Genomic DNA, 25211 nt, shown 5'->3' with positions numbered 1-25211 from the left:
ATAGTATAAAAAATAACAGTGAACAACATCGGTAGCGTGTCAAAAGGCGGATTATGATACTACGTTATTACAGAGGCGTTAATAATGTGGAAGCAGGATGATTTCAATTTACCTATAGTGAATTTTCCATTTCCCGATAATAACATTATTGCATCCCCAACCTATGGTCTTAATTTGTCGCAGTTGATTCAATATTCAAGGACCTGTTTCTAATATAACAATTTTCGTACAAGATATTGACAACTGACAAACTCGCAACACTAGAAGCAGGCTGATAAAAATCGGACCAAAGTGTGTGTTTGCTCCATAATCATCAGTATTGGTAAAGTAAAACAAGGTTTTCTTGTATGAACATTTTTAATCGACTTGAAAGGATGAATGGCCAGTCCTGGTAGTTCAGAGACTGTTTTCTAATCCATATTTCAAATTTAAAAAATCTGTGATGACAACCATGTAGATATAAACTGTTTTATCAGTATCTGCATTACAATAATATTATCAGTATTGTCAAAAAGCACCAACATAATCATAATCCGAGCTCAGATTCCATAAAACTAGGGCAAAATATGAACAAAACAAAGATTTACATGGAGACTACTGAAAAAGTACAACAAAAAGAAGACCACGTGTTCCGAAAGAATAAGTGTCTTTTGTGTCATCGACAATACCCGTCATGTAAACCTTGGTAAAAATAATGTCATGTTCTCAAATGAGAACAAGGTATACAACAGCAGAACCAACAGGCAAATTGACGAGCATCAAACCTGACTAGTAAAAAAGAAATATATATATTCAATCGATCCCTATGGCGATCATAAAACTCCGCCATAATTTTCACCAACCTGCATCAATTGAAACCCCATGTTATGAATTTGTCCGCCAGTTTACGACATCTCCAATCAATATGGCAATATTCAGGCATGGAAACATTATAGAATATTACCAGGAACACACTATGAATTGCTATTTGCATCGAGTTTGACTTTTTTTCTTGAACATCCTAAAAGCATTTCTTCCTTGAGAACATTTAATTTTTCTACCCACATTACCAAACTTTAGTTATTCCATATTGAAAAAACTTGTTCATTTTCAGGTTAAGAGAATACTCTTTTCGGAGAGGATTAATGCGGTAGATGGATAATGGTTGTGAATTGTGGTGGAGTGTACTTACTGTTGAGTATGTCTATATCCAAGGTGAAATACACTGATGAGGATATATGTTGGACTTGTTGAGATCCTGTTGACAGTTTGGTATGATTTTGTTGATTAAATTTAAGGGATTAGGAGCTTCCGATTTATAAGAACTAAATATATGCATTTTTCTCTCTGTTTTTTACCTGCTTGTGAATATTAACTACTTCTTTATGTAAATCATGGTTTGCTATCTGATCGAAAACTCAGATAGTAGATTGTAACAGGCGGATGTCTACTCAATATGTGAATTATTTACATCTATCTCTCAGCTGACTAAATAACTATCTCGTCGCATAACGAACCACAGCACTGGCAACAGCACACTGGATAAAAAAGGTATCGACTTCACGGAAACCTAAACCGGAATATTCCGACAACACTACAACTTCTCACACGAGAATAGGCATTCAGGTATGACGAAAACATATATCAAGAAAATAGAGTTTTGCAAATAACGAAAAGTGTCTTCAGCTCCTGCGAAGAGAAAGTATGTAGGAAAATTACGAAAAAAAGTCTACAACACAGAAGAGAGAATTTGTTAGCAAATAAGTTTTGATGTCATCAGCTCCTATGAAGAGAGAAGGTGTTAACAAATAACTTTTGATGTCATCAGCTCCTATGAAGAGTGATACAAGCAAATAACTTTTACTGTCTTAATCTCCTATGAAGAGAGAAGGTTTTCGGGAAATTACTGATAATGTCTCAAGCTCCTTTTAAGGGAATATGATTTTTGCAAATCAAGTACACTGTTTACAGCTTTAGTCTTACCCATGTAAAGAGAATGACGTCATTGTATTTATGTCAACCAGTTTCTAGCTGACCTATGACGTCATTGTATTTATTTCAACCAGTTTCTAGCTGACCTATGACGTCATTTTATTTATGTTAACCAGATGACCTATGAACCAGTTTCATTTTATTTGTGTCAACCAGTTTCTAAAGTCATTTTATTTATGTCAGAAAGTTTCTAGACCCTCTGACGTCATCATATTATGTCAACCAGTTTCTAGCTGGCCTATGACGTCATTGTATTTATGTCAGAGAGTTTCTAGCTGACCTATGACAGATACGGTTTCTAGTAACCAACTTTTTAAATGTGTTGCCACCTGTCTCTAGTACATTCATATCACAGTAATCTACAGTTTAGTTACCAATATAACTGTACAAATAGAGCACACAGGAAGACACTGTACATTTTAAACACATGACGTGGAGTGTGTACTAAAGCCAGTTGTTATCTATGACCGCTGTCCTTTCGGAGATAATAAGGGACGAGGGTGGTTGAGGTAGACCGATAATTCCTTCCCGTTGCACTCCGACAAGGGTAAGTTATTGTCCTATGTTGTATTCAGATTCTGTTGATAACAGGATAATATGTTGTTTGATCTGAATATTTGCTAAAGCAAGCTGCGAGTAACTAATGTTTTAAAAATGCAAACAAGGCTTACAGTTTATTGCGATGAGTGCAACTATGGTCGAATTTGCTGGTATATGTAACGACTGCACAGTGTAAATCTCCAGTGCTAGATCGTCTTGGGTAGGGCGTAAGAATTGTGCCTGCTGTCCCCAATACATAATCGTTAGAGGCGACTACATTTGAGATCGAAGCTTTCTCTTCTTTCTATATAACTCTCTTACGTCTCCCTAAAAACTGCTTCAATCTCACACTTTAGTTGAACATTCGTCCTTGCAAGGAAGGTTCCAAATTTTGTCGCCTGACGTAAATTTTTAACAGTCTCTAAAAATTGGTAGCAGAACGACTGGTCTGCCTGTTTTCAGCATAGTGTGACCGGGTAGGGTAGGCTAAGATGGACATATTGAAGTATCCCGTAAACACATTCAACACATGCTCTCGCTTCACAAACATAGGGAGATTTGTAATGAAAATGTCTATTGTTTTTGGTGTATTTTTTTTTTACAAAATATTATTTATTTATCTAAATCTTCCTGGAATTCTTTGATGCGCTAAATCATAGCATACCTTGTGTGCTGTGTTATTTGTACTGTAGGAAGTTCTGAACTTTGTAAATGATAATGTAAACGATTTTTATGTCCGTTATTACGGTCTTTCAGCAGACGAGAAAAGAAGAGAAAGAGTAGACAGGAAAAATAGGGAGCTAGTGGGACCATATCCAACATGGTTCCTTTGATAGAGAGACCTGCTCCCTATACTGTTCGGAACTACGAAAGACTAACACCTATGTCAGATTGACTCTCTAATATTTCACGCTTGTATTGATAATACATGTGCAATCTATAGTTGACAGACAAAACTCGAGATGTCAGTGGAAGTTGTCATCAAGGACGGCGCCCAGACGACAGGAGAGGGTCCCCACTGGGAAGACAGCACGCGCACCCTCCTCTACGTCGACATATTAAATGGCGGCGTCATACGCTGGAACGCTGTCACTGGACAAAAGGAGGACAAACATTTTGGTACGTTAAAATTCAGATGCAGTTTAGAAGAGTTTTTTTTTATTTTTTAACTAATTATTGAATTGAAGCTTTTGTTTAAGAATTAATGTGGTTTCGAGAAAAATGTCCATGTTTCGATAGTATTTTCTATTCTTATATTTTATTGATTTCCCGAAGTTTTTTTACAGTTTTTCTTCAACGCTACTATTGGGTAAATACAGTGTATACCAGCTGTATACCAGTCATTCATGCGTCAGAGCTGTTTCTGGTCCGATGAAGAACTTGTTGAAGGCATTTTTTTCAAAACATGAACCTAGTTGAATCTTCTATGCCCGATCCCCCCTCCCCCCCCCTCCCCCACCCCGTTGTAGCAGCATCTTTCAAGCTACAGATGGATCATGGTTTCTGTGTTACAGATGAGCCTGTCAGTTTGGTAGTACCGTGCCGAAAGGGTGGTTACATAATAGGACTGGGCCGCAAACTGGCCCATTTTGACTGGGACAGTGGAAAGGTGACCACTTTACACGAGGTGCCGCCGAAGGGCTCAAATGATAGGTTCAATGACGGCAAATGTGATCCACGCGGCAGACTCTGGGCAGGTAACAAGGAACGCATTCTATGAAAAACTGGTTATCAGAACACGTTTACTGAAAGGAACTTTCAATAAAAACGAATTTCCGAAAATTCTGCATAATTTTGTAACACTATGTTTTGAAATGTAAGATAACTGAAGGTTTTACTCTTTTCTTAGAAAATTACTAAAGTAGTGAGATATATTTTTCGAATAAGCTCTGTCACTTCCTCGTATTTCACACGGTAGGAACGATGGGGCATGAGACTGTGCCTGCCAATCCCGAGAGGGAGAAGGGTGTGCTGTTCTGCCTTGGTTTGGATGGACAACTAGTGAGTTGTGTTGATAAGATCGACATCTCTAACGGTCTGGCGTGGACAGAAGATAACCGTACCATGTATTATATTGACTCGCTGCCCAGGAAGGTGTATGGATTTGACTATGATATCGAGACGGGCAACATCAGTAGGTACAACTTCAAAGAGTTGAAATACCACTCATATTGTCTATCATATATAAAATGTGTATAACTGACCCTGAGTAGTCATACAAACGTATACAGGTGTGTCCAAATGTTTAACCCATTGACCCTGAGTAGTCATACAAACCTATACAGATGTGTCACAATGTTTAAACCATTGACCCCGAATATTCATACATAAATATCCCAAGGTTCGATTTTATAACAGTTGTTGTCAGGAAACATACAAATGATCCCGAAAATTCATATAAATGTGTCCAAAAATATGTTCTAAAAAAATCTCCCAAATGTTCATTGCTGATGGTAGCTGTTGTAGAATGTACCAATAACGTTGACTAGGATTTCACCGTTTGTTAAGGCCCGTGGATTGCGATTAACGACTACATGTCTCCGACCGTTTGTTGTTATCCGCGAAATTCAAATGACTTCCCCTATTTATAAGTGGACTCTTCCGCTTAATCGTACGCGTGGACAATGACGATGGCAAAAAAAAGGTGGATAAGTATGTTCATTTGTGTCAAACCAAGTTTTTTCCAACTTCATTTTTCAAGTGATTGACTCCATAGTTTACATGTATTTTTATATAAACCACATTCTTAGTCTTTACAAATAAATAAGGATACTAGCATATTAGACAGAGCACATCTGAGCAGTTTCCTTGATGATTGGAACTTAACTGATCACCAAAGTGTAGTGTATCATATCCTTTGTTACTAGGTAACCAGAGGACCGTAGTGGACTTTGGTGAGGGAACACTGGGCAGACTGGGGTATCCGGACGGAATGGCCATAGACACAGAGGGCAAAATCTGGGTGGCCTGTTATAGTGTTGGAAAAGTGGTTCGCTTCGACCCCCAGACTGGTAGGCAATTGATCATAACTTCAATTTGTTAATAGGCAAAAAAGACCTCTTCATTAAATTCTCTTCTTTATCTTTACCTGTAGCCTAGCCACGTAATAGATGGTTGGTTTTTCAAATCACTTCCCGTCCCTGATCCATCTATCTCGTAAAGCATTGTTACCAGTATTTCTGAAAAGCTACGGAAGTTGTCCATTATGAGTTCTAGTATAGTTTCCTACTTGTTTTTTTAAAGATGGCAGCCATGCCATATTGAATTTTGGCACTTTTTGTTTGTGTCTATTTCTAAACCTAACCATACTCTTAAGGATCTTCTTAAGACTCAATCAACGTAATCAGGGTCTTTAGATATGTATGTTGCATTTTTATCCATAAAAGTTTTTTAAAAGACAGAAGTGCAAGATTTTGATTAAGATGAAAACACCATTATAACATCTACAAATTCTGTACAATGCATTTGTGCTTGAAAATATATAGAGTCAGAAATAGGTCTATTCACAAAGTAGCTGAAGGAAATGGACAGTCATTGGACTTTATTCTCATCTCTAATCTATTTTTACACAGGGAAAGAATTAAGAACAATCGAATTCCCTGCACTTCGGACAACGTCATGTTGTTTTGGTGGGAAAAATCTGGATGAATTGTACGTGACATGTGGACGCGAGGGCGCCTCAGAGGAGGAACTGGAGAAATACCCTTTGTCTGGTTCAGTTTTCAAGGTCACAGGGTTAGGGGTCAAAGGTTATCCTGCAACCATATACGAAGGTTAAATATGTCATGAATAACCGCACAGATTTTCACTTACATTGTATTTATCGTAACGAATCATTATAATGAAATCTGGATGACTAAGACCGCTTTTGTGTACCCAGTTGAAACGGCTCAGGTGGTCTGGAATTATTCCACAATAAATGTATACACTTGTAGCAGATGTTAGACCTGATATACAAAAAACTCAAAATGCAGTTTCAGATTTTCCAGTCAATCATTAAACAATTAACTGAAATTAAGATAATATCCATTCATACTTCATAGCACAATGCTTCCAGAAATATCAGAGTCGACCGACTCTACCTTACTCTGAAATTCTGAAAACTAATGACATTCAGCTATTTAGTTTCGGACAAGTACGGCTGGACCCCTCAATCTGCATTTGGGAAGTATTCTACAGTCAAGCCTCGTTCTGATCTGAACCGGGTGCTTTTCTTGCAGGTTAAACCGTTTCAACTGCTTACGCAAATGTGGTCTTAAACAACCTATCCAACCATGTTATTGAGCAAGAGAGACTATCAAAATGATTTAATATGACAGGTAATCCTGTTTAATTGTCCGAGAGTTTGTACAAATAGACAAATCAACACTTACTAATTGAGTCACAATGTTTAATTAAAACAATGGATATTATAAAGTATCCTGTGTTATATTTACATTGCTGAAATGTGTACAAGTTGCTTTGAAAAAAACAAAAACATTTGTGATTCAGTGTTAACTCCATGATTGAAATCAACAAAAAAAAAAAAAATTTAAACAGAAAAAATTATAAAATACACCCCCAATTTTTAACCAGTAATTCTCTGTGGTATCATGGTTTGCTTTAGAATGAGAAAAACCTGTGCTGGTAATTTACAAGGATGGGGGTTGTTTATGGCAAATTAATGCTTGTTAAGGCATTATTAATGATGAAATAAAGTTTTTGAACAAAAAAACTGATTCATTGAAGTCACTTCAACCAATAGATCTTCACAAGTTGATAAATTGAATAGGATGGTTTAAATTTTTGTGACAATAAGACTGCTTTGTAACGAAGATGTGGAGGGTAACGGTTGTGATGTCAGTGAAGAAGTATTTACAGAGATTTACAATACAGTTTAACATCACATAACAAGTGAATCTCTGAATCTAATAATGGTTGTAAACGGTATCATACATTGAAGTATCAAAAAATCAGATATCAAGCAGCTATTGTACAAACAAAATGTCTTCCAAGATAGGTAATGTATTTTCACAGTTACTGTGTATAAGGTTGAGAACTTTCTACACAAATAATGCAGAACAGGTGCTCACTGTATCATGATTAACAAGCAAATCTGTATTTCATATACACAAATCCTAGTTCATTCAAATGTCAACCCAACATTTTGTAAAGTTGGAAGATGAAATCCTTATCAAAATGTCAATTTTTGCATCAAAGACTGCTTATGTCTTCTTCATGCTTGGCTTGAGGTCATCAAATCCAGGTCGCAGAAAGATGTGAGGTTTCTTCTGAGGGTCAAATCCCTCATGGCCCTGATGGTAAACACACAACACATAAATCAACAAATCAATAAACAATATTAGTCAACAATAATAAACAAACAGATTGTTTTCAATATCATTGTATAAATGATATCAATGAAGGATTTGACATACTTGAAGATAAATATATACATTTTGGCAACTAAAAGGTAAGTTACCAGTATTTTGCAATAAATTAGTGCAAATATAGTTATGTCCTTGGATTAAAGAAACTTGGGAGTATGCAGAGCAGTACCTTGGACCAGTCATAACTTGTTGCGTAGGCAAACACGTTCCCCTGTGCATTGAAGTTACAGGCTGTTAATGGTTGATCAAACTGCTCTGACGTCTTGAGTTTTGTGCGAGCATCTTTGTCCCAGAAACTGAATCGACAATCTGAGCCAACGGTTGCTAGGGTTCCATGGGTAGGATGAAAAGAAATGTCATTTACCTGAAAAGACAAGTTTTATTCAATAGAAAAGCCAACAACATCAGAACGGTACTCCTGTAAAATATCCAAACATTCAAGAAAGAGGCTTCTGCAGAAAACTTGAAAGTAAGATGTTAAACTAGAAATCTGTATGAAAGCTCTTTATTTGAGTTCATAGTACAAACAGCCCTGTCAATATATATTTCAGCTAATTCCTTTGAACATGAAGTACAATTATTGTTAAGATCAATTTTTTTCAATACGTTTGAATTCAAAATGAAGTATGGTTTCGCTGAATTCATAAAACAATGAATTTTCATAGCAATTTTATTTTCCAGTAGCTATTTTTCTAAATTATTCCATCCTTGAAAACTACTCCAAACAAAATCCCTCATGGGAAAACAAACTTTGCTGTAAATGACCTGCATACTGTGTAAAGGTCCTGTATACTGTGTAAAAGTCCTGTATACTGTGTAAGTCCTGTATACTGTGTATATGACCTGCATACTGTGTAAAAGTCCTGCATACTGTGTAAAGGTCCTGTATACTGTGTAAAAGTCCTGTATACTGTGTAAAGGACCTGCATACTGTGTATATGTCCTGTATACTGTGTAAAGGACCTGCATACTGTGTATATGTCCTGTATACTGTGTAAAGGACCTGCATACTGTGTATATGTCCTGTATACTGTGTAAATGTCCTGTATACTGTGTAAATGACCTGTATACTGTGTAAATGTCCTGTATACTGTGTAAATGTCCTGCATACTGTGTAAATGACCTGTATACTGTGTAAATGACCTGCATACTGTGTAAAGGACCTGTATACTGTGTAAATGACCTGTATACTGTGTAAATGACCTGCATACTGTGTAAAGATCCTGTATACTGTGTAAAGGTCATGTATACTGTGTAAATCACCTGCATACTGTGTAAATGTCATGCTGTTGGTGGTGCTGTATATGATGAAAGCTTACCGTGTAAATGTCCTGCATGCCGTTGGTGGTACCATTGGAACGGTGACATTTAAACGTGAAGTTATCCTTCGGACTGGTCGGGTTGATGTAATGAATTGCTACTCTTCCTTCAATACTCCCCAAGGCAAAGCCTGTTGGAGCATTTGTTTTCTTATCCGCAAAAATACTTAAGCAACGATGCTGGAAAAATAATTTTGATATCATACATAACAGATATGCCCCATGATTAAGTTGAACTTTTCTCCAGACCTGACAGCACCTGTAAATTCTGATGATAATAGATTTTACATATCAGTAGAATAGAGCTATATGGAAAGCCTATCTCGGACTTATTAAGGACAAGGAGGGACAGATTTACCACTTGTTGGCTGTGTTTACTGCCCCATCAACAGCTAAGGTCATTTTCAGGTGATCTCCCTTTGTATTTGCCGGTGGTTATTTCAATGAACAACATACTGGAGACCCATTACATGCCATGCAAAGCAATTGAGGAACAGTGTCTGGCCCCAGAACACACCCACAATAGAGTCTGTGCACTCAGCTTCCTGATAAACACAAATCACAAAAAGTAGAGATCAAACCTTCAACACACCCCGTGTCTTCAACTGAGGTTGAGTACTCCAAAGTTCTACTAAGAAATTACAGCTCCTTAACATAAACCATGAGATAACAGAAACACTTCAGTTTTCACTATCTGGGGAGGAATTACCTGGAATTTGAGGGGTGACTCAATGCGACTGAATTCCTGTGGTCTGTTCTCTAGCTGGTAAACAATAAGCCTTCTCTCAGCAGTTCCCACTACAGCCATTGGGTATTTCTGTTAAACAATTACAAGTTTAAACATTTTATGTATAAATCTTTATCTGTTCCAGTCAATTCTTCCTTCCTACTATTGATGAAATGGTAAACACTTCACAGTAAAGGACCATTTTTATCATCATGATAAGCCTGTAACTGTTCAGTAATATTTTACTGTAATCAACTGATCAAAAAAACCAAACACAGTAAAGTATGTAAAAGCCAACAGTGTAAATCTAATGTTTTCTTTCTCTATTCAATGAAGTTCTAGAAAGTGATTACAAAAACTTACAACATCAGCACAGTAGCACCTCTCTGGCAGCTGTATGGAATCGATGGGAGTAGGCTGTCGAGTGTCCCAAAACTGTAGGAGCAATAATAATAGTTTTATAGAATGAATAGGAGCTGGTTGTCCTGTGTCCCAAAACTGTAGGAGCAACAATGATACAGCTATATAGAGTCAATAGGAGTAGGTTGTCATGTGTCCCAAAACAGTAGGAGCAACAATGATACGGCTGTATCGAGTCAATAGGAGTAAACTGTCATGTGTCTTTCACCTTAAGTGTCTTGCCCCAGCTTCCTGTCATTACACAGCTGCAATTAGGTGTTTAACCTTAAGTGTCATGTCCCAGCTTCCAGTCATTACACAGCTGCAATTAGGTGTTTAACCTTAAGTGTCTTGTCCCAGCTTCCTGTCATTACACAGCTGCAATTAGGTGTTTAACCTTAAGTGTCTTGTCCTAGCTTCCTGTCATTACACAGATGCAATTAGGTGTTTAACCTGAAGTGTCTTGTCCCAGCTTCCTGTCATTACACAGCTGCAATTAGGTGTTTAACCTTAAGTGTCTTGTCCCAGCTTCCTGTCATTACACAGCTGTAATTAGGTGTTTAACCTTAAGTGTCTTGTCCCAGCTTCCTGTCATTACACAGCTGCAATTAGGTGTTTAACCTTAAGTGTCTTGTCCTAGCTTCCTGTCATTACACAGATGCAATTAGGTGTTTAACCTGAAGTGTCTTGTCCCAGCTTCCTGTCATTACACAGCTGCAATTAGGTGTTTAACCTTAAGTGTCTTGTACCAGCTTCCTGTCATTACACAGCTGCAATTAGGTGTTTAACCTTAAGTGTCTTGTCCCAGCTTCCTGTCATTACACAGCTGCAATTAGGTGTTTAACCTTAATTGTCTTGTCCCAGCTTCCTGTCATTACACAGCTGTAATTTGGTGTTTTACCTTTAGTGTCTTGTCCTAGCTTCCTGTCATTACACAGATGCAATTAGGTGTTTAACCTGAAGTGTCTTGTCCCAGCTTCCTGTCATAACACAGCTGCAATTAGGTGTTTAACCTTAAGTGTCTTGTCCCAGCTTCCTGTCATTACACAGCTGTAATTAGGTGTTTAACCTTAAGTGTCTTGTCCCAGCTTCCTTTCATTACACAGCTGTAGTTGGGTGTTTTACTTTAAGTGTCTTGTCTCAGTTTCCTGTCACTACACAGCTGCAATTAAGTGTTTAACCTTAAGTGTCTTGTCTCAGCTTCCTGTCATTACACAGCTGTAGTTGGGTGTTTTACCTTAAGTGTCTTGTCTCAGTTTCCTGTCATTACACAGCTGTAGTTGGGTGTTTTACCTTAAGTGTCTTGTCTCAGTTTCCTGTCATTACACAGCTGTAGTTGGGTGTTTTACCTTAAGTGTCTTGTCCCAGCTTCCTGTCATTACACAGCTGTAGTTGGGTGCCTTGATGTGATGAATAGTCTTGATTGGGGCATCATGCTGCAACAAAACATCACCTTAGTTTAAATAAGATGTCTTTTTCTGTTTTGATCTTTCCAATCTGTGAGTGTTGCTTTGGTTCATGTATAGAACACAAATTGATTAATCTGTAATCATCCACTTTATGAATACCAAACTTTTCCCTTCAGTTAGAATTATTCAACAACAACAATCTCTCTTCCATCTTCAAGTCAAAATACTTGTAATTGACCAACCTTTATGGGAAGTTTGTGTTCGATATTGTTCTTTATTGTGACATTGTAAAATCTAATGACAATAAGGAACTCCAAGTTATCAGGGTCACTTTCAAGACTGTTTGTTCACAACATGGGATCTATGATTAATACTATCTTAACAGCCCATCAACACATAAAAGGTCACCATATTGGATCTAGGGGAACTTCACATGAAACTTAAAAAAAAATGTTTCCAACTTTTTAAATGAATTAGAAATAAAGATATGCTTAAAGAAAAATGACAACAACTGTCAAAAGAAGATTAGAAGGTGTCTGGTAACAGTTAAAACACTATCAGAGGCAAAAGCTATGGAATATGTTCCATTTAATAAATCGTAGAGAAAAAAGTATTTTGTATAGACAATCATCTTACTCGTGCAATCTACATTGCCCTGATTACTATAAAGGTTAGAGAAAAAATTTTTCCTGGAGATAACCATCTTACTTGTGCAATCTGTATGGCCTGGTTACTATTTAAATCCCACATTTTAGCTGTCTTGTCACACGAGGCTGTGAAAACTTTGGTCCCATCCTGTAAACCATTTAAATTGAATCAATATCAAACAAACCAGAAGTGAAAACTAATATCAATCTAACTTTATAATTGTAAATTTGACAAAGAATATGAACAAGTTATGCCGACAAATAATTTCAGTGATGTTCAGTGATGCATCCAAAACATTCTATAATGTGAGCTAGACATTTTGAGGATTAAACTATTACAAGTCCCTCTTCTAGTTTTCTTGTTCAACTTTAAGAATACAATTATGATATTACAGTGAAGCTGAACATTTGGAAAGTGCTGTCGATAAAACCGACCTAATACAGAGACATATCTATGGATTTCACTTCTTATCTAAAAACAGATATGACTTAGCCCCGTGCATTGTGCATGAAAATAAGCTAAATGTTTCACCGAGATATGTTATCTGATTAAAAACTACAGCCTGGAAATTATATCATTGGAAGAATCAGAACTTAGCATAGCAATGGATAGTATTATATGATAGAGTCACAATTTTCATGTTTGGTAAGAGGTTGTTTCCTCAGCATAATATGTATATAAAATTTATCATTACAAGAGCGTTTGATTAATGAAAACGGCAGACTTCAGTCTTCTAATCTGAAATTTTGTGCTGATCTGAAAATCTCAGTATTTTGTGTTTGAAAGGTGTGCTTACATCACTCCAGTCACAGTCAAGGATTGGTCCCTGGTGTGTTTGCTGAGCTTTAGGGACTGTCTGACCTGTCTGTTGTACCTCCCAACACCGAATCTATAAAAACAACAAAATGATCTCACAACATGAGGAACATTAAAAAAAAAGAGATAACAACTCTGACCTTCAGACACCACTTCAAATGAAAAACCAGGTCACAGAAATTTCAACTGAAGACTCCAAACATTCATTCTAACTGTAAACAAAAATCACAGAAACATCAGAATGAAGCTACAGAAGTAACTTTGGGGCATGAAAAAACACACAAAAAACATGTCGACAAATCTAATGACAGACCAACACTACAGATATATTGACTACGACCTCTGAACACCAAATCTAATGACAGACCAACACTACAGATATATTGACTACGACCTCTGAACACCAAATCTAATGACAGACCAACACTACAGATATACTGACTACGACCTCTGAACACCAAATCTAATGACAGACCAACACTACAGATATACTGACTACGACCTCTGAACACCAAATCTAATGACAGACCAACACTACAGATATACTGACTACGACCTCTGAACACCAAATCTAATGACAGACCAACACTACAGATATACTGACTACGACCTCTGAACACCAAATCTAATGACAGACCAACACTACAGATATACTGACTACGACCTCTGAACACCAAATCTAATGACAGACCAACACTACAGATATACTGACTACGACCTCTGAACACCAAATCTAATGACAGACCAACACTACAGATATACTGACTATGACCTCTGAACACCAAATCTAATGACAGACCAACACTACAGATATACTGACTACGACCTCTGAACACCAAATCTAATGACAGACCAACACAACAGATATACTGACTACGACCTCTGAACACCAAATCTAATGACAGACCAACACAACAGATATATTGACTACGACCTCTGAACACCAAATCTAATGACAAATCAAAACTACAGATATGAAAAGTCAGAAACTACAGAACCTGAATAATCTGTTCAGCACTATACCCAATAACTACCATATAATGACACTCGTGTACTGAACATTAGTATTACTATCAAGTGAACTAAACAAATCACACCAAGCAATGTTTACTGCATTATCATTAATCCAAAGTTTGGTCTTTTCATAATGAATTAAGATACAACCAGGAAGATGAAGTGCTAGACCTCCACATGTATACCGCTAATCCCAGTAAACCTCCGAGATGAAATGCTAGACCTCCACATGTATACCGCTAATCCCAGTAAACCTCCGAGATGAAATGCTAGACCTCCACATGTATACTGCTAATCCCAGTAAACCTCCGAGATGAAATGCTAGACCTCCAAATGTATACTGCTAATCCCAGTAAACCTCCGAGATGAAGTGCTAGACCTCCACATGTATACCGCTAATCCCAGTAAACCTCCGAGATGAAGTGCTAGACCTCCACATGTATACCGCTAATCCCAGTAAACCTCCGAGATGAAGTGCTAGACCTCCACATGTATACCGCTAATCCCAGTAAACCTCCGAGATGAAGTGCTAGACCTCCACATGTATACCGCTAATCCCAGTAAACCTCCGAGATGAAGTGCTAGACCTCCACATGTATACCGCTAATCCCAGTAAACCTCCGAGATGAAATGCTAGACCTCCACATGTATACTGCTAATCCCAGTAAACCTCCGAGATGAAATGCTAGACCTCCAAATGTATACTGCTAATCCCAGTAAACCTCCGAGATGAAGTGCTAGACCTCCACATGTATACCGCTAATCCCAGTAAACCTCCGAGATGAAGTGCTAGACCTCCACATGTATACCGCTAATCCCAGTAAACCTCCGAGATGAAGTGCTAGACCTCCACATGTATACCGCTAATCCCAGTAAACCTCCGAGATGAAGTGCTAGACCTCCACATGTATACCGCTAATCCCAGTAAACCTCCGAGATGAAGTGCTAGACCTCAACATGTATACTGCTAATCCCAGTAAACCTCCGAGATGAAGTGCTAGACCTCCACATGTATACCGCTAATCCCAGTAAACCTCCGAGATGAAGTGCTAGACCTCCAAATGTATACTGCTAATCCCAGTAAACCTCCGAGATGAAATGCTAGACATCCACATGTATACCGCTAATCCCAGTAAACCTCCGAGATGAAGTGCTAGACCTCCACATGTATACCGCTAATCCCAGTAAACCTCTGAGATGAAGTGCTAGACCTCCACATGTATACTGCTAATCCCAGTAAACCTCCGAGATGAAGTGCTAGACCTCCAAATGTATACTGCTAATCCCAGTAAACCTCCGAGATGAAGTGCTAGACCTCCAAATGTATAGTGCTAATCCCAGTAAACCTCTGCGATGAAGTGCTAGACCTCCAAATATATACTGCTAATCCCAGTAAACCTCCGAGATGAAATGCTAGACCTCCAAATGTATAGTGCTAATCCCAGTAACATCAAGTCAGAAAAAATCTGTTATTTCTTCATTTATACAAAAGGGAGCGTACATTTCAATAGTACATGTATTCCTTACCTCATAACTAACAAACTACAGTAATAATGCACAGTTACAAAACAAGAAACCTTAACTGACATCTAATATGATAATCTAGAATCCTTTCTTTCACGATTTACAAAAAAACAAAAAACAAAAAAAAAAGATCATGCCATTTAGTTCTGAAAAACTGAACAATAAAAATTACTGCAAGTTGTGAGAGGAATTTTGAATTGTAACTTATTCTGAAACAACAAACTATTAATCTTCACTTCCTTACGTTGTTATCCCAGCTTCCCGCTACCAGGAAAGTCTGGGTCATGGTTCCAGGGCTGAACTTAAGACAGCTAACACTGTCATCAGGAGGAGACGCCACCTGTAAAATCAATGGCAGAGTTTTTCTTCTTCATAATGGAGAAAAAGAGACAAATATACTGTGTTTGGCTTTAAACAAGGCAGCCAGGATCTGGTTTTAAATATGACATGAAAAGTTACACTACACATAAAGATGGGTATGAATGCTTCAGTGTTTTTTTATGGTATGCATAATTGTAATCAGATTTCCTCCCAAAATGAGACATAACTTAAGATCTTAAAAGTGTGATGAACATAAGTGTATAGATCTTTGCTTTTTTAATTCATGGACAAGATAAAACCATATAAAAATAAATTTACCACTGTAGGAAGGTCAAAAGCATAAAATGTCACGTTAAGTCTGTGATCCCTATAAGTTCTGTGATCCCTATAAGGTCTGTGATCCCTACAAGGTCTGTGATCCCTATAAGTTCTGTGATCCCTACAAGGTCTGTGATCCCTACAAGTTCTGTGATCCCTATAAGGTCTGTGATCCCTACAAGGTCTGTGATCCCTATAAGTTCTGTGATCCCTATAAGGTCTGTGATCCCTACAAGGTCTGTGATCCCTACAAGGTCAGATCCCTATAAGGTCTGTGATCCCTACAATGTCTGTGATCCCTACAAGGTCAGATCCCTATAAGTTCTGTGATCCCTATAAGGTCTGTGATCCCTACAAGCTCAGATCCCTATAAGGTCTGTGATCCCTACAAGGTCTGTGATCCCTATAAGTTCTGTGATCCCTATAAGGTCTGTGATCCCCACCAGGTCTGTGATCCCTATAAGTTCTGTGATCCCTATAAGGTCTGTGATCCCTACAATGTCTGTGATCCCTATAAGTTCTGTGATCCCTATAAGGTCTGTGATCCCTACAAGGTCTGTGATCCCTAAAAGTTCTGTGATCCCTATAAGGTCTGTGATCCCCACCAGGTCTGTGATCCCTATAAGGTCTAGTACAACCTGCTGAATTGCATAATATATATATCTTAAAAGACCTTTACTAGCTGTAGTGACCTTAAAACATAATAAAATTTGTGACTTTATTCTGTTTCCATAAATCTAAAAATTAAAAAAATATGGACTCAATTAAGCTATTTGAGCTAGGTCGATACAGCTAACACACGTCTATCAACAGATTGGTTGTACTGGACCTGCATATGCCGTTGTTTTATTGTAATTTTTTTCTGCCTTTAATCCTGATACCTTCATATATACTTACCTCAATATCTTTCATCGCATTAGCATTCGGGGAGGCTGTATTGCCAAACGAATTATTTGATCCAAATATGCTCATTTTTCAGGTTTACACACTCAGAGCCAATATCTGCAAACAAAACCTTCTGAATATACAAATGACATAAGAGATGGGATATCAATAATAAAACCACTGAATCCAGATACTGGTTTACATGTTTCGGCTGGATAGGCTAGCCTTCACCAGAACTCTTCTGAATATACGTTATCGTCCACATTTAAGGATGTTGTACATTAAACTATCAATTTAGATACATCTAATATATGCTACAGAATGTGACAAAGAATGTCGTAATGGAATATGAGTCACAGAGACACTGATTCGGCTAAAACCAGTCTTATCCAGTGATCATACTGGTTTTGGCACACGTTCGCATCACTGTTGCACCATTGCGACAAAAGATCGATTTTATTCTATTCTCACGATAAAGTGACGCCATAGTCATGTTACTCTATTTGATATACAATGATTTAACATTTAAAAGACAAGAATGGTCAAAAATAAATTATCATATTTATAAACCAATTAAATCTTTAAAGCACGAGAATGGGCCCCCGAGACTGAAATAGAAAAGGGAAATTCCATTCTCAGTAATTTAACTGTCGAGAACAACAGCAAAGCTGTCACAGGTAAAAAGTAATGCAATGTTGTTCAGCATATCTAAATGAATGACCCACATGTACTGGTCACTTAACAGATGATCGATAACTTCAAAAACGTCTTACTTTTTTTATCCTTCCCTCGACAAGTTGTAAACGCGAAAGACTTACCCTTGCACGAACTATGAAGAGAAATGATTGCGACTTCATTCATCAGGATATTTAAATCTGGATCACGGAAACGCTTCTTAAATGCATAGTCACTGAGACGTTTTTTGGTTGAAATTAAGGAGAACTGACAACCCAATTCTGTTGAATATATTTTCTCCTAAAAAAAACACACTAATTAGTCACACACATAATGTGTGTTTTAGATAGATGAGATCATCAGTACTTGTTGAATGATAAATATCGTATGCCAGGGTTATGCTATTTACTCACGACTGCACTGATTGACTACCAGAATTTAAAGTGGATTTTGTTTACTTTCTGTACCTGTAATTACACTCTAGTGTAAAATACTGCGTTGCAGACTCAGAACATATGTAAAAATTCATCACATTTAATTTAAAACATGTAAACAAATGACTTTCATCAATTAGATAGTTAATATAAATTTTGGACTGTAAGCGAACAATGCGTACGGTGTTTAGAAATAAAAAGAGAAAGTCTTGTGCCTCCCTAATCGTCATGTAAAAATGTCGATACATACAAACTATTATGTTGGTTAAATTCATCTGGTGACTTTGCAAAGCGAAAAGCAAATATCTGTAAATTTTGAAATATTGACCGTACCTTCCAAGCGTGATATAGCCACATGTATACGACTTTAAACAATTATACCTCAATGTTATTTCGAATTGCATTTAACATGTATACGACACGTGGTTGGGTTAGTCTCTACCAACAGTGCATAGCTATATCTGCTTTTACTATTAATATGTACCTTAAAATGTATTACAACTTGCATTGTAGTAGTAGACTAGAATCTACAGACCTGATAGTGCTACTAAAACCAAGTATACATACAACAGTGATCATCATTTTTTTTTATATATATAGCTAAATACTTTATATCGTGGGTTTCCAGGTGATTGAACTATCCCTACTTACAACTGTTACCTGAACACACCCGAACTACATTTCATCACGTGACAGTCTACATATCTGTACTTTTATTTTTTTAATTGGCGCGACTAAATTGTTACTGGAACTGTTTCGTGTCAGAAAACCAAGGTATGAACCTTGTGTGTACATTTTGTAAATGATGATCTCCAGCTATTAACCTGTGTACGTCGCCCCGCCTTACCATCTCCCGAATAGCCAACGAATCACTGTTATTAATCGTTAGGCGTTTAAAACTTTCGAATACGAATTTTCTACACTAATCAATTTAAATACACATGTGACCCTCGTATGTACCGCTCGCTTAGGAAGAACTTCTCTTTAGCTCAATCAAACTTAGTAATCTAGAGGTTCCGGGCTGAAGTCCTTGCGGAGGCATCAAAAGAAAAAATGACCTCTGTTACATATGAAAAAAATACTGCCCCCCCCCCCCCTCCTACTCACTCTGTCTATAGTACTGGAACGTGGACACCATAATTATGGCAACCACGGCGTTTTGGACACCATAGCAACTAAGATGATGGATGTTATAGTAACCGACTTTTCCACGCGCGGAAATCAATCGTTTCTGATAAAATGTTTCTAAATAACTATTACCCCATAATGTCAGGTGCTAATTTAGAATATTCAAAAACATGATAATTACGAAAGGTCGATAATTGATTCACAAGTTTTGTGTTGTTGGCCAAAGTTGTTGATGAAATAACGTCATGAGCTTTCATAAGTCTGTAAAACTGATCAAGCAGTATTAATTCTAGTTACAAAGCAGTAGAATGTTTTCCTTGTCCTCGATATATTTTTAACTAAGCCGACTCTCCAAAACTTCTCTACGTTGTATGTTCGTTATTTACTTCCTGTAAAAATCTTCCGCTGTTTCGAATCTTTTGTAGAACTCCGATTTTCAAAACAGGATATTGTATGATAAAAGGTCAGAGATAAAATGATAACCCCAGTTGTTTTTATTTTTGTCCAAACGATTTGTCATCACTTACATTAAAAACCATTGGGGACATGCGGATCTCGGATTTTAATGATATATTGATGTGCGCTACCAAGTCTTAAATCCCAGATAACTTTAACATATCGATGTGCGCTACCAAGTCTTAAATCCCAGATAACTTTAATATATCGATGTGCGCTACACCAAGTCTTAAATTTCGGATAACTTTAATATATCGATGTGCGCTACACCAAGTCTAAAATCTCTGATAACTTTGATATATCGATGTGCGCTACACCAAGTCTTTAATCTCAGATAACTTTAATATATCGATGTGCGCTACCAAGTCTTAAATCCCAGATAGCTTTAACATATCGATGAGCGCTACTAAGTCTTAAATCCCAGATAACTTTAATATATCGATGTGCGCTACACCAAGTTTTAAATCTCGGATAACTTTGATATATCGATGTGCGCTACCAAGTCTTAAATCCCTGATAAATATGATATATCGATGTGCACTACCAAGTTTTAAATCTCGGATAACTTTAATATATCGATGTGCGCTACACCAAGTCTTTAATCTCAGATAACTTTAATATATCGATGTGCGCTATACCAAGTCTTCAATCTCAGATAACGTTGATATATCGATGTGCGCTACCAAGTCTTAAATCCCTGATAATTATGATATATCGATGTGCGCTACCAAGTTTTAAATCTCGGATAACTTTAATATATCGATGTGCGCTACACCAAGTCTTTAATCTCAGATAACTTTAATATATCGATGTGCGCTATACCAAGTCTTCAATCTCAGATAACGTTGATATATCGATGTGCGCTACCAAGTCTTAAATCTCGGATAACTTTGATACATTTTGTACATCGATGTGCGCTACACCAAGCTTTACATCTCGCATAACTTTGATATATCGAGTGCGCTACCAAGCCTTAAATCTCAGATAAGTTTAATATATCGAGTGCGCTACCAATTCTTAGATCTTGGATAACTATAATATTTCGATGTTTACACCAAGTCTTAAAACTCAAGACCCCAAGGTCTCTCATGGTCTTTTCATTTCCGTTTTCAGACTAGCTGAAGAATACATTACCATACTTTAAGGTATACTCAATATTACTACGAAATGAAAGTAACTTTGACGAAAATAATACTCTGTGGATGCTATCAGTTCGTATGATTAAAAATTTATCCCCCGTACTGTCCTCACCAGGGGGGCGTTGCTGTCGAACAAATCCGCTACTACATGACAGCGTATCTGGTATATGAACGATCGATTGCATAATTTCCAATCAGCAGGTAGATAGATCGATACCTAAAGCTATTGACCAGGACGAGGTACTGTAAGTATTGATTTAATTCACTACCGACAACAATGGATCAGGATCAGATGGCTTTCAGGTACACTTTTGTGGACAGTCATTGTGGCGCCATCAAAGCCGTGTCGGCAAAATAGCCTTGACTAATTACAATATGACAGCTCATACAAGTCGCGTTGTTATGGCAACTTAATAACGCATACATACACAAGTGACACAGGAAATAATTTCTATACGGTTAATTAATTGTGTATTGTGTGAATGGAGTTCTTCTCGGTAGCTTAATATAAATTGATTCAACAGATTGAATTTGTTTTGCATACGGACTGTCCTAAGCGGACAACACAAATACACATCAAAGAGATCTATTGTGAAATACAAATCAGGGAGACCAAATATAGACATTTTTCCTCCATCCACATATCTTCAAATTAATACCTGCTGTGCTTCGGTGGGACATTTATACATTATATATCATTAACATTTTATTTTGCAAGTGAATAATACAGAAATATGTCATTGATCAAATTGTTATTTTTCACTATTGAAAACTAACATTTTTTGTTATTTTTCACAAATAAGACTTTTGCAGACTTACGCCAATGAAAAGAGAGAACACAAATCATCTGATAAAACTGACTAATCATCCAGCTCGGTACAAAAATCACAAAACCAGACATCTGAAGGCGTTGTTTACTTGTGATACGACCTTCAATTCCATGGTAAACGGTCATTTCCTTGAAAGTCAGCAAACAATGCAACGCAAATTACCTTATCAGACATCAAATCCAACCCCAACCGACCGTCCTGAATGTGGAGCAAACACTTTAGACATTTCAAGAGGATTCGTGCCATCAACAGCTGGCAACTGTAGGTTGCCGCCATATTTTCAGCCGCGTAGTAACTTGTCACAGGTAAATTCTCTTTGAACGCTTTGTAGCAAATTTTGTCTGTTAGTAACATGAATAAGTAATATTCTTGATGCGAATATGAAAATAAATTTGCATCGAATTTTATTTTTTGTTTTTACGTATTTTTAATGAATTTTCAAAGCGACTTAACTTTGGAGTCTTTATATTTTCTTCCTTCCTCTTGCGTATGCCATTCTTGATACCGTTTCGGTTTTAGTCTTTATTTGAACATTCGCGTCTGTGTTGATGTCTTTGGGTTCTGTACCCTGACCGAGACATAGATTACCGAGTCTTTAAAAATGGTAGCTACCTCTTCCTGCTTAATGATCAGCACTGTGGACGTGTAACTTACGGAAGCCCTGGAGTGCCACTACTGAAAAATATTTTATATGGCGGCTGCCACTTAAATATCTGGTGGCCGCCACTTAATTATATGGCGACTGCCACTTAAATATCTGGTGGCCGCCACTTAATTATATGGCGACTGCCACTTAAATATCTGGTGGCCGCCACTTAATTATATGGCGACTGCCACTTAAATATCTGGCTGCCGCCACTTAATTATATGGCGACTGCCACTTAAATATCTGGCGGCCGCCACTTAATTATATGGCGACTGCCACTTAAATATCTGGCGGCCGCCACTTAATTATATGGCGACTGCCACTTAAATATCTGGTGGCCGCCACTTAATTATATGGCGACTGCCACTTAAATATCTGGCGGCCGCCACTTAATTACATGGCGACTGCCACTTAAATATCTGGCGGCCGCCACTTAATTATATGGCGACTGCCACTTAAATATCTGGCGGCCGCCACTTAATTACATGGCGACTGCCACTTAAATATCTGGCGGCCGCCACTTAATTACATGGCGACTGCCACTTAAATATCTGGCGGCCGACACTTAATTATATGGCGACTGCCACTTAAATATCTGGTGGCCGCCACTTAATTATATGGCGACTGCCACTTAAATATCTGGTGGCCGCCACTTAATTATATGGCGACTGCCACTTAAATATCTGGTGGCCGCCACTTAATTATATGGCGACTGCCACTTAAATATCTGGTGGCCGCCACTTAATTATATCTTAATGTAAGCGCTCCGGTCCAAAATGCCTGACGGTAATTAATTTGCGGCTCTCATATAATTAACTGGCGGCAGCCAAATAAAATATTTTTCAGTAGTGGCACTCCAGGGCTTCTGTATGTAACAAATGGTTTGCCTGTTGTCAGTATAATGTGACCGGATTTGCTGTCCTGCAGTGGGTTTCGGCAGTATATACCAGTGAGGTAGCACTCTGAAGTCGGCTGCAGTTCCAAGGCTACCACATGGAGACACGCATTCAACACTAACCTATACCATGCATACATATACCGGAGGCCGCATTTCAATCTCCCTGGCTGTAAAGAGGACGTTAAACGATTTAAACAAACATTGTCAATCAGGTTCCTTGTGTAACCTTGAAACTAGATATACAACAAGGAATAATTTCTACACCGTAGAAAATCGAGTGAATGCAATAATCAACATTAGGTAATCAAGCTTGAGAATTATTTCATGTGTTTCTATAAAATTAACGTACTCATTATAATATCGAATTTTACCATTGAACTTACACAGTCAGAAATATCAAGAATTTTTGGCCGACATCACCGTATCACAGGCACTCGAGGCCAGGATATTATTTTTTAAACATTGATTTTTGTTTTAGCACTCATGACTGACGTTATTTAAACGAAATATCAGCAGAATTCAAGTTTATGTGCCGGTTGACAAATCCGAGGTCCACGGTCATTAAAAATACACAAGGCAAGCAACTCCAGATTTTAAAAAATCGACCCCTCGCTTGGAAACTGGCTCAAAAAAAGTAGTTATGATAAGTTCCTTGTAAAACAATATGTATCCGTAGGTAGTGTGTATATTTACCTTTTATTTGGTGCATAACATTACAGGCAACGAGAAATTCACAATACGTACACGAGATTAACATCTCAATAACCGGAGATTTTATCGTCCATGTAATTATCTTTGACGGAAGTAACATGCCATTTCAAGGGCGGTCACTCCGACTTTTTGGGAGAGGAGTTCCGGATAGCACTATACCAGTGAACAGGTAAGAAAGGTTCCGATGTCATTACGCGCGTAACTTCAAAATAGATATTTTTATTTCTACAAATACATTTGCGGGGATGGAAAAATAATGGCTGGGCAAAGAAAGTCCACATTTGCCAACTCGGATACAATATCATGGTAAGGGATTATACAGAATGCATCAACTTTCAATCAAGCTGGCGGTAATGAGAATTTTTTTTTCAAAAAAAAAAAAAAAATAAGAAAAAAATCATGCAGATAATGAAAAAAGGGCGCAATTTATGAAAAATATCGTGGGGGAAATATATTAACTTAGAAATTGGAAATTAAATGATTTTTTCCATAGTGATTTTTGTCAACTTATTGAGAATATTTGAAAAGAGGCGCAATTTATGAAAAATATCGTTCCTTAGATAAAGCCCTACACCGTTTGCAGCAAAAAAATTACATTGACCTTTATTCAAGGTCACTTTGGTCCAATGTGTTGATTTTTTAAACGACTTATTCCGATTAACCAAAAGTCCAGGGATCATGATGTTTGTTAAAATGTTTCTTGGGTGAAGGGCAACAAAGTTTGAGAAAAGATATTACTTTGACATTATATTCAAGGTCATGGATAAACCCTTAAATAACATCTTCTAAGTTAATATATTTCCCCCACGATATTTTTCATAAATTGCGCCCTTTTTTCATTATCTGCATGATTTTTTTCTTATTTTTATTTTTTTTGAAAAAAAAATTCTCATTACCGCCAGCTTGATTGAAAGTTGATGCATTCTGTATAATCCCTTACCATGATATTGTATCCGAGTTGGCAAATGTGGACTTTCTTTGCCCAGCCATTATTTTTCCATCCCCGCAAATGTATTTGTAGAAATAAAAATATC

At 37.4% G+C, this 25211-nt stretch overlaps 2 protein-coding genes across 2 annotated transcripts; one reads left to right on the top strand and one right to left on the bottom strand.

Annotated features, from left to right (window-relative positions):
* The first annotated feature begins 3473 nt into the window (after positions 1-3473).
* LOC132557306 (regucalcin-like) lies at positions 3474-6289 on the top strand. Its single transcript, XM_060221796.1, has 5 exons — positions 3474-3630; positions 4026-4208; positions 4430-4645; positions 5379-5522; positions 6084-6289. Exons 1-5 carry the CDS (start codon positions 3474-3476, stop codon positions 6287-6289), a joined length of 906 nt encoding a protein of 301 aa, XP_060077779.1.
* A 595-nt stretch (positions 6290-6884) lies between these two features.
* On the bottom strand, positions 6885-17377 carry LOC132556937 (mRNA export factor-like). Its single transcript, XM_060221394.1, has 10 exons — positions 17273-17377; positions 15981-16076; positions 13179-13271; positions 12443-12529; positions 11675-11761; positions 10290-10361; positions 9909-10016; positions 9200-9379; positions 8050-8244; positions 6885-7805 (listed from the first exon to the last, which is right to left on the bottom strand). The coding sequence occupies exons 1-10, from the start codon at positions 17345-17347 to the stop codon at positions 7716-7718; spliced, it is 1083 nt and encodes a 360-aa protein (XP_060077377.1). The 5' UTR covers positions 17348-17377; the 3' UTR covers positions 6885-7715.
* Between the last annotated feature and the right edge of the window lie 7834 nt (positions 17378-25211).

The sequence above is a fragment of the Ylistrum balloti genome, unplaced genomic scaffold, assembly GCF_031769215.1.
Source record: "Ylistrum balloti isolate Yb309-2 unplaced genomic scaffold, AGI_CSIRO_Ybal_v1 Utg369652, whole genome shotgun sequence".
Lineage (NCBI taxonomy): Eukaryota > Metazoa > Mollusca > Bivalvia > Pectinida > Pectinidae > Ylistrum > Ylistrum balloti.
This window is presented reverse-complemented; position numbering and strand designations above follow the sequence as displayed.

Bases quoted from the DNA above. Each gene is read 5' to 3' on its own strand.
- LOC132557306 (XM_060221796.1), top strand. From the start codon at position 3,474: ATGTCAGTGGAAGTTGTCATCAAGGACGGCGCCCAGACGACAGGAGAG. The intron at 3,631-4,025 runs GTACGTTAAAAT...TCTGTGTTACAG, and splicing joins AAAGGAGGACAAACATTTTG to ATGAGCCTGTCAGTTTGGTA. The intron at 5,523-6,083 runs GTAGGCAATTGA...ATTTTTACACAG, and splicing joins TCGCTTCGACCCCCAGACTG to GGAAAGAATTAAGAACAATC.
- LOC132556937 (XM_060221394.1), bottom strand. From the start codon at position 17,347: ATGAGCATATTTGGATCAAATAATTCGTTTGGCAATACAGCCTCCCCG. The intron at 13,272-15,980 runs GTAAGGAAGTGA...TTGTTTTTATAG, and splicing joins CGGGAAGCTGGGATAACAAC to ATTCGGTGTTGGGAGGTACA. The intron at 7,806-8,049 runs GTACTGCTCTGC...GTTTACCATCAG, and splicing joins CAAGTTATGACTGGTCCAAG to GGCCATGAGGGATTTGACCC.